Genomic DNA, 18,970 nt, shown 5'->3' with positions numbered 1-18,970 from the left:
ATTCGTCATACTTGTGTCTGGCTTCATTTACCGTGTAGCCTCAAGACAGACAGAGAGAGAGAGAGAGAAAGAGAGAGAGAGGGGGGGAAAATGTGGAAGGGGTAAGGGACGTATGGAGGAGAAAGAGGTAGGGGGATAGGGAGGGGGCTAAGAGGGGAGGAAAGGGAGTTGGGGAAGCCAGGAGTGGAGGTAGTGGGTGGATAGACGTCACAAATACGTCACGCCTCACCTGTTCAAATGTGTAGTAGCTCACGCAGGTTTTTGACTTCACAGTCAAGAGTAAATGCCATAATTAGCCGCATTTTACAGTGTACAATGGTGTTAAAAATTAGCGGAGTCTGTGAAACAGTCTGTGCTAAAGCACCATGCTGATCCGAGTCTTCCGTTTCAAAGATATTTGCGAAAAACAGTATGTCATAGGGTCTGATATGCATAGGAGGAGATGGCACCTGATAATACCCCTTTAGGAGGTCAAGCATGAAGAAAACCTTTGCTTTATGCAAGTAAGATGTCAAGTTAGCGATGTTTGGGAGCAGATAGTGATCCGGTTCTGTCTGCATGTTCAAATGCCTGTAATGCCCCATATGGACAAGGGAGCCATCTATCTTCAGGACGATGTGTAAGGCTGACGATCATGGGCTTGAGGCTTTTTGGCAAAGGCCCATTTCTTCCATTTCAGCGAACATTTGTTTAGCAGCTGCCAAATGATCTGGTGTAAGATGCCTGAATCTGGCTAACACTGGGAGCCCTGTTGTCTTGATATGGTGATAAATACTGTGTTTGCCAGGAACTGTGGGAATTTGGTGAAGTTCTGGATGGAAGACTTCCGGGTACGAGTGAGGGGGTGAGCGTAGTCATCCGTGGAGAGCGAGGTTGGAAGGGGTGGGTTTAAGAGGTGTTGACGAGTAAGAGTCTGCGTTGAATAACCGTTAACGAGGAAGCGTCTGTATTGACTAACCGTCGGTGAGCGACATCAACCAAGAGGTGGAAATGTGAGAAGAAATCTGCACCCAGGATTGTCAATGTAACGTCAGAAACGAGAACTTCCAATGATATTTGGCGCTTCTAAACGATAATGTGAGGGTCTTGTATCTGTAGGTGGGCATCGCAGATCCATTGACAGCTACCAGGCGGGCGCCTGTATCTGTATCATGTAAAAAAAAAAGATTAGTAACAGGGGAGGCCACTGCCACAAGCAATGACCTACTTACTGTATACATTTTTTGGCTTCTGACAACTGTTTGCAATTTCTTCACAGCAGCCATGTATATTGAATGATAGTGGCTGCTGTCGATGGGCGTCAGTAAGTAGCAGTAGAGGTTGTTGGTTGGGGAGTGAGTTGTGGCATATATGGGTGGTGGGCGGCTTTGTCGTCGCTCGGACACATCACGGTGTGGGCATCTATGTCTTACTGCATTCACTTCGGCTTTGGTCGATGTTGAATAGTTGTCCTCTTCTTCAGGAGTAGAGCTATTGGTGGAGGTCTTGAAGGTGGTGAAGTAGCTGTTCATAAGGACGTTGACTTTGGTCATCAGGTCCTTTATGGGCAAAATATTGTCATCGGATATGGTAGTGAGTAACCGTTCGGGTAGGCGTCATACCCTAAGGGCACAAAGTAAGTTCACCTCTTGGGGAAAGCCATCTGCAGCGGGTTGTAGTTGAGCATTACTGGTCATTTCCGTGAAAGCGAGCGAAGCCTTGATCCCCTAACGGTTGTTGAGAGAGCTGAAAAAGTTTGGCTATATGGGCGATTGGCGATGGTGAGTACTGCTCCAGGGGGTATGTTTTGAAGGTGCCGTACGCTATTGGCGTGTCTCCTTGTCGCAAAGCCAATCTGAGATTTGCGAAAAAGTGTCCTCAGGGATCGCTGCAAGAACATAGTTTGCTTTGGTGTTTGGGTCAGTCAGGCAAAACTGAACTTGGGCATGCTGGAACCAGGGGAACGCTTTTTGCTGATGAAGGGCAGCAGTTTCTTTGAGGCGGCGTGTGTCGAAGAGTCAGTTTCAGTGAGCGGTATTGTAACAAGTAGGATACAGGAGTGAGGGGGAAGGTGGGAGGAAGCTGGTAACTCAGACAGTCAGTAATTGTGCATCTTTAGGGTTAGACGAAATCCACAAACTCTTTAGTCTTTGAGATAAGACTAAGTTCCTCGTACTCTTTAGACTTTGGGTTAGACAAGATCTCCATACTCTGTAAACTTTGGAGTTGGACAAGATCTACATACTCTTTAGACTTTGTGGTTAGACTCTCTCTCTCTCTCTCTCTCTCTCTCTCTCTCTCTCTCTCTCTCTCCGACTCCTCTATGTGACATGAAATTGAGACACTTGTGAAATAAAAATTCATCTTTTGTCTTTCACTGTCTTGGGGTAGAGTTTTCTTGCTTGATGGTACACTCGGGCACACTATCCAATAGGAAGAGCTTTCTCAGTCCTTTTAGCTAAATGACGAAGCTTCTAGCCAATAGAAGGCGGTTATAGAATAGTCATGCAAGGTGGAGGCTTCTGATTGGCCATAGCACCAGTTGAAAGTCTCCTAGAGAGACTGATTGGCCAAAGCACCAGTTGAGAGTCTCTTCTAGAGACTCACTATCAGTGTTGTCAGGTATGGGGATTTATCCCTAGATTTGGGGATTTTGGGTGTCTGATGGGGATATTCTGTACAAATTTCTATAAAGAAACAAAGATAAGTAAACCTTTATATTATTGCAATTAGTTTGCTTGCACTTATATGAAGTATATTGAGTAATTTCTATATTAGTAAAGCCTACAGGAGAAAATATATTTGTGGAAATTGGGATTTTTTTTGGTTATTTTGGGGATTTTTTATCAAGGGGTTTGGGGATTTTTGTACTAACTCATGTGGCAACACTACTCACTATAGTTCTGCACCTATGAGAGAGATTTTATGATTTTTCGAAAAGCATCACTTAGACCGGTGTGACGGTCTGAACGATCCCCCGGTCTCAGAATTCTCCTTGATAATCTGCGCATGCGCGAACATTACCGTTTGCCAGTGCATACGAAGTTGATGTTTTATTTTCCCGTAATGTTAGCGTGCGCAGCTCAACATTACCGCTTGCCAGTACATACGAGCTTGATGTTTTATTTTCATGCGAGCGAAGCGAGCTAATGGCGGAAAAAAACCATTATACAATATCAAGGAGACTTCTGAGACTGGGGGATCGTTCAGACCGTCACACCGGGATGGCTTTGAAATTTGGGTAGTCCATTATACCATTTCTAAACTAATTTTGAATTTACCGAGTGTAAATATTCTTAATTATCATCACGATACAGAAGGTAGGAACTTTATTTGAAATTCCAGTGTAATTTGTTGAAAAAACATTTAGTTTTGCTAAAGGTATGACTTAGAAATGGGACCAAATTTAGATGGATGCCTTTTTAATTGTTTAGTGAAAGTGATGTCCTAAAATACGTTAATAAAATAACAAAAGGATATTTGTTTAGTTGAAAATTGGTGATGTATTAAGGCCGGATCCTATTTCTAGTTCCCACTAGAAATTCCAGTTCACCAAGTAGGCCTATACAAAAATTAGCCGAGATCAGACAACTATGGAACTAAATATTAAATATTAAGAAATATTTAATATCAAGATATTTTAATTGTTCTTCTGTTGTTTTTAAATGAGAAAATTATTTTATTTTCATTTTTTTATAGGTAATGGACTGAAATAAAAGACGGCTTCTGCTCTTCTTCAACTGAAGACCAAAGTCTGTGTGAAACTCGAGGCTGACTTCATCATATAAACCTATAGAATGGTGAGTATTGAGTTTCATTTAAGGAGAGAGAGAGAGAGAGAGAGAGAGAGAGAGAGAGAGAGAGAGAGAGAGAGAGAGAGTGTGAGTTTCTCTTGCCTTGATACTCCGTTTCTCTTGCCTCAATACTCCTCAGTTTCTCTTGTCTCAATACTCCTCAGTTTCTCTTGTCTCAATACTCCTCAGTTTCTCTTGTCTCAATACTCTCCGTTTCTCTTGTCTCAATACTCTCCGTTTCTCTTGTCTCAATACTCCTCAGTTTCTCTTGTCTCAATACTCTCCGTTTCTCTTGTCTCAATACTCTCCGTTTCTCTTGTCTCAATACTCCTCAGTTTCTCTTGTCTCAATACTCTCCGTTTCTCTTGTCTCAATACTCTCCGTTTCTCTTGTCTCAATAGTCTCCGTTTCTCTTGTCTCAATACTCTCCGTTTCTCTTGTCTCAATACTCTCCGTTTCTCTTGTCTCAATAGTCTCCGTTTCTCTTGTCTCAATACTCTCCGTTTCTCTTGTCTCAATACTCTCCGTTTCTCTTGTCTCAATAGTCTCCGTTTCTCTTGTCTCAATACTCTCCGTTTCTCTTGTCTCAATAGTCTCCGTTTCTCTTGTCTCAATAGTCTCCGTTTCTCTTGTCTCAATACTCTCCGTTTCTCTTGTCTCAATAGTCTCCGTTTCTCTTGTCTCAATAGTCTCCGTTTCTCTTGTCTCAATACTCTCCGTTTCTCTTGTCTCAATAGTCTCCGTTTCTCTTGTCTCAATACTCTCCGTTTCTCTTGTCTCAATAGTCTCCGTTTCTCTTGTCTCAATACTCCTCAGTTTCTCTTGCCTCAATACTCTCCGTTTCTCTTGTCTCAATAGTCTCCGTTTCTCTTGTCTCAATACTCCTCAGTTTCTCTTGCCTCAATACTCTCCGTTTCTCTTGTCTCAATAGTCTCCGTTTCTCTTGTCTCAATACTCCTCAGTTTCTCTTGCCTCAATACTCTCCGTTTCTCTTGTCTCAATAGTCTCCGTTTCTCTTGTCTCAATACTCCTCAGTTTCTCTTGCCTCAATACTCTCCGTTTCTCTTGTCTCAATAGTCTCCGTTTCTCTTGTCTCAATACTCCTCAGTTTCTCTTGTCTCAATACTCTGTTTCTCTTGTCTCAATACTCTCCGTTTCTCTTGTCTCAATACTCTCGGTTTCTCTTGTCTCAATACTCTCGGTTTCTCTTGTCTTAATACTCTCGGTTTCTCTTGTCTCAATACTCTGTTTCTCTTGTCTCAATACTCTCCGTTTCTCTTGTCTCAATACTCTCCGTTTCTCTTGCCTCAATACTCCCATTCTCCTCTCTTTGTCTTCTCGAGTCATGAAAATACATTAATTTTTGGGACAGTTTTAATTGTTAACATATGTATTTTGGAGCCTCAATAGCCTTTTCTCTGTTTTAATTCACCTTGTCCGTTTCACATATGTAGTGTTTTTAATGACTTAACTATTTCTTTGTTCCTATTTTTGTTTTTTAATACGCATTTTGTCCCAGGTAAGACTACAGCGAATATAATATTAAGTATTTAAGACTACAACAAATATTATGTCTTTAAGACTACAACAAATAACGATATAATATTGCGTATATTGTAATTATGTTCTTTTAGACATCACTTTGATAAGCGTTTTAGAAAGATGAAAAATACTTTATCTAAATTAGGAGATAATTACATATGCAATCTAATACACTACATAATATACCATTTTTCAGTAGGCCTAATGTTATATCATTTGTAATAGGCCTTGTGTCGTTAACATGGACAAAATGGGTTATTTAAAACCAAGATAGGAACAAGTATATGTTATATTGACAAATACCAAAATTCCATTGATAGAAATGTTCAGTATTTATGTAATATAGTGAAATATTGCGTAGTTTAATGCTATTTGTTTTGTAGTTTCTTATAAGAGTCGCTTAAATGCTATTTGTTTTGTTTCGTAGTCTCTTAAATAGCATTTAAGAGACTACAAAACCAAAATAAATTAGACTACAAAACTGCTTTTACGAGACTAGAAAACAAATGCTTTTAAATGCTATTTGTTTTGTAGTCTGACTTATTTTGGTTTTGTTGTCTCTTAAATGCTATTTTAGAGACAACAAAACAAAACGAATATACATTTGAACCCTTTTCAGAGACTAAAAAGCAAAACAAAAATGCTCTTAAATGCTATTATAAAACAAATAGCATTTAAGAGCATTTGTTTTGTTTTTTAGTCTCTTAAAAGGCTTAAAATGTATATTATAAAACAAATAGCATTTAATTCACTATGCAAATATTCTCAAATTTGTTAACTAATTGTGATATTTCATATTTTGCAGGTATAGGCCTAAGTCGAGAACTCAGCGTTGGAGCATAACTCATACCAGAAGATTGCAAAGAGTCGGAGACAAGAGGAGGATCGTCGACACCGAAGAAATCAATCCAAAGACGCTGGTAAATCCAGGGCAAAATTACGTAACATCTGGATCCATAATTGTAAAAATTCAAAGAAAATAAATTATTGATTTTAATTTTTTTTTTTTTTTGGTGGCTGTGACAAAACAGTATCTCAGTTTTAAAATATATTTTTGGAATAATAAAAAGTAATGATATTTATTATGTAATTTTATTTTGACCCAAAGAAATGATACAATTGTATTCTTTTTGTACAAGAACCAAAGATTTTGAACAATTGTAATAGTATATATGGGTTGTATGACTGGCCAGAATTTTGAAATGTTGGCTAAAAGTTGCCAGGTAGGATATTTATTCTGAATTAATGGACATAGTCTCCAAATTCATATCTTTCCTCTATATAGGCGGGACGGCCAGGGGTCCCACCTTACTGCTTCAGTAGATTCCATCCTAGAATACAGAACTTACATCATCTTCATCAGTTTCTGTAAAGTCATATCTTTCCTCTATATAGGCGGGACGGCCAGGGGTCCCACCTTACTGCTTCAGTAGATTCCATCCTAGAATACAGAACTTACATCATCTTCATCAGTTTCTGTAAAGAATATCACAGTCTACCATTAATATAGAAAATGGGCATCATGGAAAACGAGATTCAAGATCACAGAATCACAGTTACTATACCCTCCTCATATCACTAAGGTCTGAACAAATAAATTTATAATATAAATTCATATCTTTCCTCTATATAGGCGGGACGGCCAGGGGTCCCACCTTACTGCTTCAGTAGATTCCATCCTAGAATACAGAACTTACATCATCTTCATCAGTTTCTGTAAAGTCATATCTTTCCTCTATATAGGCGGGACGGCCAGGGGTCCCACCTTACTGCTTCAGTAGATTCCATCCTAGAATACAGAACTTACATCATCTTCATCAGTTTCTGTAAAGTCATATCTTTCCTCTATATAGGCGGGACGGCCAGGGGTCCCACCTTACTGCTTCAGTAGATTCCATCCTAGAATACAGAACTTACATCATCTTCATCAGTTTCTGTAAAGAATATCACAGTTTACCATTGATATAGAAAATGGGCATCATAGAAAACGAGATTCAAGATCACAGAATCACAGTTACTATACCCTCCTCATATCACTAAGGTCTGAACAAATAAATTATTATACTAATTCCTATAGAGATATTGTTGCTTATCATGTAACTATAAAGGAAATACTGGGAAAATTATATACAAGGAATATATAACAGCTAAACGTATGATCATTAAATTGGCAAAATCAATTATGCATAGATTAAGCATTGTAAAAGTATATATATATTGAAAATGGGAAATGAATAGATATATGAAAGAATACAAATTAGTTCTAGAATACTTATGCTCGTGGATATAATGAGTATTACAAATACATTGAAGAGATGAAAATATTAACACTGGATAACAAAGATTATATCTCTAAAACACCTTTGTTAATGAGTGATAATATTGCCAGTGTAGCAAGATGCTTTTAACTGTGAAAAATATTTGCACAATAATGTCATAAGAAAATAATTTGCATATATACTTCGTCTTTATATAACAATGGATGAAATAATAATAATGAATGAGGAAACTTGTAACAAAAAATGGAGTTAAATTTGAATAAGATACAAGCGAAGTACTGAAAAGGAATTTGGTTTTTGCAACTTTTTTAGGTCAAAAATCTTCTGATACATTGAATGATACTGGATATTAAAGGCAAATATTATTGATTTTGCAATGCAATAAATAAAGACGGAAGTATGTCAATGGAAACCTCTACATGAATGTGAATGACAAGGGCCTAGATTAGACTTGGGGTCTGCCATTAAGGTCTGGGCTGATTACAGTTTATTCCAATGGACGAAAAAACCAGGAAATGTTTAAAAAGCTTTAAAAAGAAACAGTGAAAGTTTAAAGAAACTGATAAAAGCTGGAGACAAGAAATAACAGATTAATTAGTAGGTTTAGAAAGGAACTATGAAATCTCCAATGAAGAAAACGGATCATGGTTTAAACTTGAGCATGTGGGCATTAACTTATATGATGTTGAATTTTACCTTAGATTACTTTATAACTTTTCAAATTTTCATAAATTTTAAGCTATTCAAACTGCAATTACCTTACAATTGTCTTAAACATTACATTGAAACCATGCAAATTACTCAAACTAAGGAATTGATTTACCAGATAACCAGTCAACCATGAGCCCCCTCTGTTTACCATGGGGATAAAAGTAACATAAAAAGACATTGAAACATCTAAGGCACCGGAGGAAGCAGCAGGGCCTACCGGAACTGCGTCACAATCGCTCGCCATTCATTCCTATTTCTAGCACGCTCTCTTGCCTCTCTCACATCTATCCTCCTATCACCCAATGCTTCCTTCACTCCATCCATCCACCCAAACCTTGGCCTTCCTCTTGTACTTCTCCCATCAACTCTTGCATTCATCACCTTTAGCAGACAGCCATTTTCCATTCTCTCAACATGGCCAAACCACCTCAACACATTCATATCCACTCTAGCTGCTAACTCATTTCTTACACCCGTTCTCACCCTCACCACTTCGTTCCTAACCCTTTCTACTCGAGATACACCAGCCATACTCCTTAGACACTTCATCTCAAACACATTCAATTTCTGTCTCTCCGTCACTTTCATTCCCCACAACTCCGATCCATACATCACAGTTGGTACAATCACTTTCTCATACGGAACTCTCTTTACATTCATGCCCAACCCTCTATTTTTTACTAATCCCTTAACTGCCCCCAACACTTTGCAACCTTCATTCACTCTCTGACATACATCTGCTTCCACTCCACCATTTGCTGCAACAACAGACCCCAAGTACATAAACTGATCCACCTCCTCAAGTAACTCTCCATTCAACATGATATTCAACCTTGCACCACCTTCCCTTCTCGTACATCTCATAACCTTACTTTTACCCACATTAACTCTCTACTTGCTTCTCTCACACACCCTACCAAATTCTGTCACTAATCGGCCAAGCTTTTCTTCCGCGTCTGCAACCAGTACAGTACCATCCACAAACAACAACTGATTTACCTCCCATTCATGGTCATTCTCGCCTACCAGTTTTAATCCTCGTCCAAGCACTCGAGCATTCACCTCTCTCACCACTCCATCAACATACAAGTTAAACAACGACGGTGACATCATACATCCCTGTCTCAGTCTCACTCTCACCGGAAACCAATCGCTCACTTCATTTCCTATCCTAACACATGCTTTACTACCTTTGTAGAAACTTTTCACTGCTTGCAACAACCTTCCACCAACTCCATATAACCTCATCACATTCCACATTGCTTCCCTATCAACTCTATCATACGCTTTCTCCAAAGTTCATGGAGAAGGAAATAGAGAATTTCAACTATAGGACGAAAGCCATTTGAACAATTAGCAAAGAATATGAATGAAACTGAGAAATGCTAAAATTTAAGACCAGCACAAAGTACATTGGGACTATGAGGAGGAATTTCACGAACCATCAAATTTGGTGTTAAAAAGAGATTTGAAAATTGAATACTTTTAAAAGTAGAACTTTTCGAATATAATGTTCTAGTTAACCACTAACCTTTGTTATCCTGGTGGTCAATTGGAAACTCAATAGTTTCTTGTTATCTACCTACTGGGTAATCAGCAGCCATTGCCTGGCCCTCCCTGGTCTTAGCTTGGGTGGAGAGGGGCCTTGGGTGCTGATCATATGTATATATGGTTAGTCTTAAGGACACTGTCACTGTCCCTTTCATCTGCCATTCATGAGATGCCTTTAAACCTTTGGAGAGTCTTGTGGTCTCCAGGTTCAACATCTGAAAAAGGAAATAAATTAATATTCTCATAATTCTATCTATATTTACATTAAGTCATTCAATACAAAATCACAAATTTTAAGTAATTTGTATTTTTCCTAACAGTACTTTTACCTCGAACTACTTTCTTAGGAGTGTCTGGGATCTCCTCCCATCCGACCTGAATTTTCTGTAGTTTACCTTATTCCCGTTTTCTATGGGGGTAGTCTCTGGCGGAGTGATACGCGCCCAGAGACGACCCGGGGTCAGAGAGCATGCTTTCTCAGGTCTCGCTCCTCAGTAAGTTTTGGTAGAAAGAGGATCTCCTCTCTCTATTAAGTCCTGTAAGGCACTCGGGGAAGTTCGGGTGGGCCATAACCCGAAAGTAGTTCGAGGTAAGTATTGTTAGGAAAAATACAAATTACTTATAATTTGTGATTTGTTCCAACGCGGAGTACTTACCTCGAACTACTTTCTTAGGAGACTTATACCTTAGGAGGTGGGAGTGTACTGCAGGGATCAGACCGGGATGATGGAAGCAACAAGGGGGAAAACCTAGATAGGGGACTAGGTTCCGCTGACCCACCGATAGAAAACACTCGAAAATAGGGAAGACTACCCAAAAAACTAACTTAGTGTCTAAGTGTCTTACCTCTGTAAAATAAACGCTTTGGAGACGTATTCCTTCACTGACGATGTATCCCATGGTAGTTAAAGGTATTCCGAGTCATTTTAGGGAAGGTAATTAGGTAACGGGGTGGGGGGGTAGGGAAAAGGAACCTGTGTCTCTTGGACTTACTGCCCGTGGGTTCCCTGGGGCTACTGTATACCTTTAAATCTTCTGAAGCGCTGAAATGACGGGACCGAGGGAGAATCCGTCCAAGGACCTCCTCGAGCATTTCTTCAAGTAGTGAGCTGTGAAGGTTGACTGACTGGTCCAAGTACCAGCCCTCAGGATTTGGCCGACTGCCATGTTCTTCTCAAAGGCCAGAGAGGTACTCAGACCCCTGATGTCGTGAGGTCTGGGTTTACCAGGAATAGGAATTCCTACACTACTGTAGGCTCTCCTGATCACTTGCCGTACCCAGAAGGAAATCGTGTTCTTGGATACCGGTTTCTTCACCAATCCTGAAGAAACGAACAGATTCTTGACTTCGGACCTCAACCTGGACATCCTCTCCAAGTACTTCCGTACTGCTCTGACAGGGCACAGCCGCAAGTCCTTGGGGTTGTCTGAACGTGGGATTGCCGGCACCGAGAACTCTTCAAACTAGGGGTCCCAGACTGCTGGGTCCTGAGTCTTGGCCACGAAGGATGGTTCGAACTTGAAGGTAGCTTCACGCCAGCCCTTCGAGTGTGACACCTGCTCGTTTTGCCGAAGCTAGTGCCAACAGAAAAACTGTCTTGAGGGTGAGTTCTTTGTCTATGATGTCTTTTAGGGGTTTGAAGGGAGGTTCTGACAGCATCTTCAGGACCCTAGCCACGTCCCACTGGGGCACTCTAACCGCGTGCGGAGGGCATGATTGCTCAAAGCTCTTGATGAGCATCGAGATGTGTGTGGAGGAACCTAGGTCGATGCCCTTCAGGAGGAAGACTTGACCTGGGGCTGCTCGAACTCCTTTAATGGCTGGGATGGACATGACTTCCTCGTCCCTGAGATAGACCAAGAAGTCGGCTATCTCCGGGATGGAGGCTCTCAACAGCTTGATATTCTTAGCGGAGCACCACTTCGTGAAGGTAGCCCATTTTGCCTGGTACACAGCGGCCGAAGACCGTCTCAGGTAACCCGACATCCTCGTTGCGGTCTTCGCCGAATAGCCTTCCTTCCTCAGAAGACGCTCGATAACCTCAACGCGTGAAGGCAGAGGGACCGAGGGTTTTTGTGGAACCTTTGAAAGTGTGGCTGCCGGAGAAGGTCTGACCTGTCCGGAAGGGGCCAGGGTGGGAGGCGCGCCAGTTCCTTTAGGTCCGCGAACCACTCTCTCTCCGGCCACCAGGGCGCTACCAAAGTCATCCACAGGTTGCTCGCTCTCCTCACCCTGTTGAGGACTTGTCTGAGCATTCCGAAGGGAGGGAAGGCGTACACGTCGACGTTGTCCCAGGGATGCTGGAAGGCATCCTCGAACGCTGCTCCCTGGTCTGGCACAGGAGAACAGAACACGGGGAGCTCTGCGTTGAGTCTCGTGGCGAAGAGGTCTATTACCGGCGGGCCCCACTTCTGGATCAGAGTCTTGGCCACTTCTGGGTGAAGGGACCACTCGGACCCCACCACCTGACCCATTCAACTGAGGCCGTCGGCTAGGACGTTCCTTTTCCCTGGAATGAACCTGGCCGAGATCCTGATCTGTTTCCTTTCGGCCCATTCCAGAAATTCCAACGTGAGGCCGCACAACTCCTTTGATTTCAGTCCTCCTTGCTTCTTTATGTAGGCTACTATGGTAGAGTTGTCGTACATCAACGCCACGGTGTTTCCCCGGATCTTCTGAGCGAACTCCAGACACGCCCTTTGAACTGCCATCATTTCCAGCACATTGATGTGCAGGTTTTTCTCCTCGGGTCCCCACCTTCCTCTCGCTGTACTGTAGAGGAGGTGAGCACCCCAACCCTCCTTGGAGGCGTCCGTGAAGAGGAGCATCTCCGGAGGGTCGGGTGCGAAGGGCAGCCCCTTGAGGGTGTTCGAAGTGTCGAGCCACCACTCGAGGACCTCCTTCGTTTCCGTGGTCACCGGAACTACTTTGTGAGGGGAGTCTCTCTGATTCCAGGCTTCTTTCAGGTTCCACTGAACTCCCCTGAGCTTGAGTCTCCCCTGAGGGACTAGCTTCTCCAATGACATGAGGTGACGTATCAGCCTCTGCCAGTCCTTGGCTCTCCTGGGCTGACCCGACAGAAAGGGCCGTAGGATCTGGCTCAGGTTTTCTAGCCTCTCCGCGGAAGGGAATGCTCTCGCCAACCGGGAGTCCAGGACCATCCCGAGGTAGGTCATCCTGGTGGAGGGTATCAATTGGGACTTCTCCAGGTTGATGGTGATACCCAGGACATTGCAGAACTGCAAGAGCTTCGTGCCTTGCCCCCTCAGTACTTCCCTTGAGTCTGAAAGCAACCACCAGTCGTCCAGGTACCGAATCAGGCGGATGCCCTGTTCGTGTGCTCAGGCTGAAACTGTCGCGAAGATCCTCGTGAAGACCTGAGGGGCCGTGGATAGACCGAAGCAGAGGGTCTTGAACTGCAACATTTGGGTACCCCATTTTACCCTTAGATACTTCCTGCTGAAGGGGTGGACAGGGATCTGGAAGTATGCGTCCTTGAGGTTTATCGATATCATGAAGTCTCCTTCCCTCAAGGCCGCTAGGATCGACTTCGGAGTGTCCATCTTGAAGTCGGTTTTGCACACTAACTTGTTGAGGGCTGAGAGGTCTCTGACTGGTCTCCAGTCCCCTGTGGCTTTCTCCACCAGGAAGAGTCTGCTGTAGAACCCTGGGCCTGGGTTCTTGACTGGCTCCATTGCCCCTTTCGCTAGCATAGAAGACCCTTCTTCTTGTAGGGCTGTCCTTCTCAGGGGGTCTTTTGGTGCCAACCGTTCCGCCTGTAGATCTGATATCAGAGGTGGGGGTTCCGCCAGGAAGGGCAATCTGTATCCTTCCTTCAGGACCGTCACGGTCCACGGATCTGACCCGTGGTCCCGCCATGCTTGCCAAGAATTTCTGAGGCATCCCCCCACCTGAGGCTTCGGCAGGAGTAGGGGGCCTCCCTCCCTATCTCCTTTGGGAGGCACGGCCCGAACGCCCTCTTCTGGAGGCCGAATAGGAGGACCTGAATGTTGACTGAGTGGCTGAAGATCTTCTACGGGAGGGCTGTGACGGCTGCTGCTAAGACGTAGTAGGAGCGTCTCTCCTGGGCTGGCTAGGTGAGGCGCGAGGAGGAAGAGGGACGTCCGAAGGAGGTTTCCTATGGATGGATCTTCTTGCTGGAGGTGGTCTCGGTTCGCCCACATCCTTTAGCTTTCTCACCCTCTCCATCGCTTCCTCTACTTCCTTGAGGGGGAAGACAGTCTCGCCCTACAGTGGAAGACTCCTCAGGGACCTCGCCTCTCTGTCGGGGAGCCGCCTTACCAGTTTGCTGAGTACAGTGTCCCTTTTCCTCAGTATCCAGTTGGCGGTTTGTGTAATTGACTGATAGCAGAGGAACTTCAAGGCCTTACCCCCCGAGCTAATCAGCTCTTTCAGCAGGGCCTGATTTTCCGGGACTGCTAGATCGTGCGAGGATTGGAACGCTACCAGAGTGGCGGCCCACCAATCCAGCCAGGTCCCTGGACAACTCCTCCATCATGGCGGTCTCCGCTGGAGAGAAACAAACCAGGGCTGTGGTGGCCCTCTCTTCTGCTGCGCCTTATCCCAAGATGGCGACAGCTGGTTCTACTGCGCAGGGGCCTGCGCGATGTCCTTCCGGGAGGTAAAACCGCGATAGAATCTTCAGGCCCTGGAGAAGTCTAGAGGCGCTCTGGTTCTTGGGGGCCTCCGCATGGTTGGCCACTACCTTGCTCACGCGTGCCAGTCCCAGCTTCACGTATCTAGCCACCAGGAGAGCTAGTGAGGGCTTCTGTTGAACGGGTGCATCCACCATCCTGTTGAGGCTCGAGAGCCAGAACTCGTCAGACGAGGGCTCCGGTTCATCCAGCCTATGGTGTCGTCGGATGAGGCCTATGACTCTACGGTATGCGGAAACCTCCGCTGGAGAGCCCTCTTCCCCATCCTCTCTCATGTCCGGGGGGGGGGGGGTCGTGGTTCTCGTGACGAAGGACCTCCGACGGGGGGAGCCGTACCAAGAGGTGGCATCCTCTTGGAGTGGTCCGATTCCCTTGTTACAGGCCGTAGGACTGGCATCGCCGCTGGGACGGAGTTTGCCCGTCGAGGAAAAGAACCTCTCCCGTTCTGGACGTCTCCTTGGAGATCTTGACGGAGGGACGCGGCTGCCAGACCGAAGGGGCGACTCTCCCCGCTGGGCGGGTGGAGTCGGAACCTTCGCGGACCTATGCCTGTCCCTCGACGTCTGATGAGACGAGCTCCTCCGTCGGTCAAATCTGCTCTCGTTGATGAAACCTACTAGTGAGCGGTGTCTAGGGAGCCATCCCGAGGTGCCCACAACACCTGCCGCCCCCAGGAGTTGGCTACGTGGGATGAAAACCCGCACCCATTCTTCCTCCGGCGAAAGACTTCTCCTGAACTTCCTCCTGGGGGACCTTGGACGTCTATCCACGTGGCGGGGTCTTGAACTCGAACGCGAGCGTGAACGTCTCCTGCGAGACCTATCCCGCCGCCTTCTATGGTCTCTCGGGGCTCCTTCATCTGACGAGTAGGAGTAGACCTCAACCGAAGAGGCTGAGGACCTGTAGGGCCTCGGAGGGTCCGAAAGTAGACGTGTCGTTGTTGGTTCTGCATGGGACCCGGCCGACGACGCAGGCTCCATAAAATCCGCCAGGAACGACGCTGACGGTGTTGGAGGGGAATGGGGGAGCTCTTCGTTGGGGAACCAGGCCTCAAACTCCTCTTCCATTCTGTGGGGTGATCTGAAGGGCGTCTAGGGAGGCGCCCACACGCGGGCGTCCGATGGCGGCGAGTCGTCCTTCTCGTCTGCTGACGCACCTGAAAAGCCCACCCAAGAGGCGGGAGAAGAAACTGCTGCCGTTTTTCCCCACATAGGATCGTCCGAAGATACGGGGCCTGCTTTGTCCAGGGCCCCGTCCCCCATAAAAACACCCGCCCCTCCCTCAGGCTCCCCACTTGCCTGGACAGACGACACAATACCACTGTCTGGAAATTCCGACTCCTGGGGAAGGGCCACTGGCCGCTTCCCCGCAACAGACTTACCTCGACCCCTACCCTGGGTAGGGGGAGAAGGCAGAGAAGCTCTATCCGACGGAACGCCGGGCAAAGCGAAAGGCGAAGAGACGTTGGGCTTCCTAGGCGACCGTCGAGAGGATTTCTTCTTTTTCGTGCCGTAACGCACCCACTGCACTTTATTCTAGGACTCGCACTCCAGACCTGTGGCCGTAGGGGAACACACACTGCCCCTACACGACGAACACAAGGAGTGCGGGTCAACTTTGGGTTTTGAGAGAAAAGTGCCACACGATTTTCCAGCCATAGGGCCAGGGCAACGACGGGGCTGCTCTATAACGCACTAGCAATATACCGCGAGAAACAGGAACACAGAGGGAAAGGAAGGGAAGCACACAAAGGGAACATGTGGGACACAAAGGGTCGCACTGGGTTAAGAGAGAGTGTCGGTGTGTTAACGCCGACACGACCAGAAATTTACTGAGGAGCGAGACCTGAGAAAGCATGCTCTCTGACCCCGGGTCGTCTCTGGGCGCGTGTCACTCCGCCAGAGACTACCCCCATAGAAAACGGGAATAGGGTAAACTACACAAAATTCTGGTCGGATGGGAGGAGATCCCAGACTCTCCTAAGAAAGTAGTTCGAGGTAAGTACTCCGTGTTGGAACAAATAAAATTCATAGTGGGGAGAGAGAGAGAGAGAGAGAGAGAGAGAGAGAGAGAGAGAGAGAGAGAGAGAGAGAGAGAGAGAGAGAGAGAGAGAGAGAGAGAGAGAGAAATTACCAATCTAGAAAACTCATTTCCCCCAAAAAAATATTCAAAAGTATTTTTCAACTTAACTCATATTTACAACTACAACAATAACCAGGTTCCTCGTTGCTCACTCCACTTCTTATTTCTCTACAGCCAAACAAATGCTCTATCCTTCTATCTGCTTCTCTACACGACACACAAATCCTATAATTAAATCCTATTGTTAAAAGGATCTTTTAATCGGTTCTGAAAATACCTTTTATTATTATTATTATTATTATAATTAAGCTACAACCCTAGTTGGAGAAGCAGGATGCTATAAGCCCAAGGGCTCCAGCAGGGAAAATAGCCCAGTGAGGAAAGGAAGCAAAGAAAAATAAAATATTCTAATTAACAGCATTAAAACAAAAGTTTAAACAAAATACGAGGATTGAACAACTTGCACGAGAATTGTCCAACTTACACGAGAAATGACAAACTTACATGAGAATTGGCCAACTTGCATGAGAATTGGTCAACTGGCACAAGTATTGGCCAACTTGCATGAGTATTGGCCAACTGGCACAAGTATTGGCCAACTTACACAAGAATTGACAAACTTACACGAGAATTGGCCAACTTGCAAAAAAATTGGCCAACTTGCACAAGAATTGAACAACTTGCACAAGAATTGGCCAACTTGCACAAGAATTGGCCAACTTGCACAAGAATTGACAAACTTACACGAGAATTGACAAACTTACATGAGAATTGGCCAACTTGCATGAGAATTGGTCAACTGGCACAAGTATTGGCCAACTTGCATGAAAATTGGCCAACTGGCACAAGCATTGGCCAACTTACACAAGAATTGACAAACTTACACGAGAATTGGCCAACTTGCAAAAAAATTGGTCAACTTGCACAAGAATTGGACAACTTGCATGAGAATTGGCCAACTTGCACAAGAATTTACAAACTTACACAAGAATTGGCCAACTTGCACAAGAATTGGCCAACTTGCATGAGAATTGGCCAACTGGCACAAGTATTGGCCAACTGGCACAAGAATTGACAAACTTACACGAGAATTGGCCAACTTGCACAAGAATTGTCCATCTTGCACGAGAATTGACAAACTTACATGAGAATTGAGAATTGGCCAACATACAAAAGAATTGGCGAACTGGCACAAGTATTGGCCAACTTGCACGAGAATTGACAAACTTGCACGAGAATTGACAAACTTACATGAGAATTGGCCAACTTGCATGAGAATTGGCCAACTTGCACAAGTATTGGCCAACTTGCACAAGAATTTACAAACTTACACAAGAATTGGCCAACTTGCATGAGAATTGGCCAACTGGCACAAGTATTGGCCAACTGGCACAAGAATTGACAAACTTACACGAGAATTGGCCAACTTGCACAAGAATTGTCCAACTTGCACGAGAATTGACAAACTTACATGAGAATTGAGAATTGGCCAACTTGCACAAGAATTGGCCAACTTGCACAAGAATTGGCGAACTGGCACAAGAATTGGCCAACTTGCACGAGAATTGACAAACTTACACGAGAATTGATAAACTTGCGCAAGAATTGGCCAACTTGCACGAGAATTGACAAACTTGCACAAGAATTTACAAACTCACACGAGAATTAGCCAACTTGCACGAGAATTGGCCAACTGCCACAAGTATTGGCCAACTTGCACGAGAATTGACAAACTTGCACGAGTATTAACAAACTTACGCGAAAATTGGCCAACTTGCACAAAAATTGGCCAACTTGCACTAGAATTGACAAACTTACACGAGAATTGGCCAATTGCATGGTTATTGGCCAACTTGCACGAGAATTGACCAACTGGCACAAATATTGGCCAACTTGCACAAGAATTGACAAACTTACATGAGAATTGGCCAACTTGCACAAGAATTGGCCAATTTGCACGAGAATTGACAAACTTGCACAGGAATTGGCCAACTTGCACAAGAATTGACAAACTTACATGAGAATTGACAAACTTACACGAGAATTGGCCAACTGGCACAAGTATTGGCCAACTTACACGAGAATTGACAAACTTACACGAGAATTGGCCAACTTGCACAAGAATTGGCCAACTTACACGAGAATTGACAAACTTACACGAGAATTGACACTTACACGAGAATTGACAAACTTACACGAGAATTGGCCAACTTGCACAAGAATTGGCCAACTTACAAGAGAATTGACAAACTTACATGAGAATTGACAAACTTACATGAGAACTGGCCAACTTGCACGAGAATTGGCCAACTGGCACAAGTATTGGCCAACTGGCACAAGAATTGACAAACTTAC

At 44.5% G+C, this 18,970-nt stretch overlaps 1 protein-coding gene and 1 long non-coding RNA gene across 5 annotated transcripts in view; one reads left to right on the top strand and one right to left on the bottom strand.

Annotated features, from left to right (window-relative positions):
- Window positions 1-6,321, top strand: part of LOC137633388 (uncharacterized) — a 167,690-nt gene extending 161,369 nt beyond the window's left edge. The window contains exons 2-3 of the long non-coding RNA XR_011042189.1: window positions 3,679-3,779; window positions 6,121-6,321. This is a non-coding gene — a long non-coding RNA (uncharacterized lncRNA). The remainder of the gene's footprint in view (window positions 1-3,678; window positions 3,780-6,120) is intronic.
- An 829-nt stretch (window positions 6,322-7,150) lies between these two features.
- LOC137633584 (ADP/ATP translocase 3-like) overlaps window positions 7,151-18,970 on the bottom strand; it is a 46,866-nt gene continuing 35,046 nt past the window's right edge. For 3 of the 4 annotated variants that reach the window (XR_011042288.1, XR_011042289.1, XM_068365853.1), the window contains one exon: window positions 9,840-10,071. Coding sequence is in view for 2 of the 4 variants with exons in the window: in XM_068365853.1 (XP_068221954.1) it covers window positions 10,065-10,071 (7 nt within the window). In the remaining 2 variants the exon portion in view is untranslated. Of the gene's footprint in view, window positions 7,250-9,839; window positions 10,072-18,970 lie in introns of those variants that run through there. The other variant, XM_068365854.1, reaches the window with a different exon arrangement.

The sequence above is a fragment of the Palaemon carinicauda genome, chromosome 43 (genome assembly GCF_036898095.1).
Source record: "Palaemon carinicauda isolate YSFRI2023 chromosome 43, ASM3689809v2, whole genome shotgun sequence".
Lineage (NCBI taxonomy): Eukaryota > Metazoa > Arthropoda > Malacostraca > Decapoda > Palaemonidae > Palaemon > Palaemon carinicauda.
The sequence above is the reverse complement of the archived record's forward strand: the minus strand, read 5'-3'. Positions and strand labels throughout refer to the sequence as shown.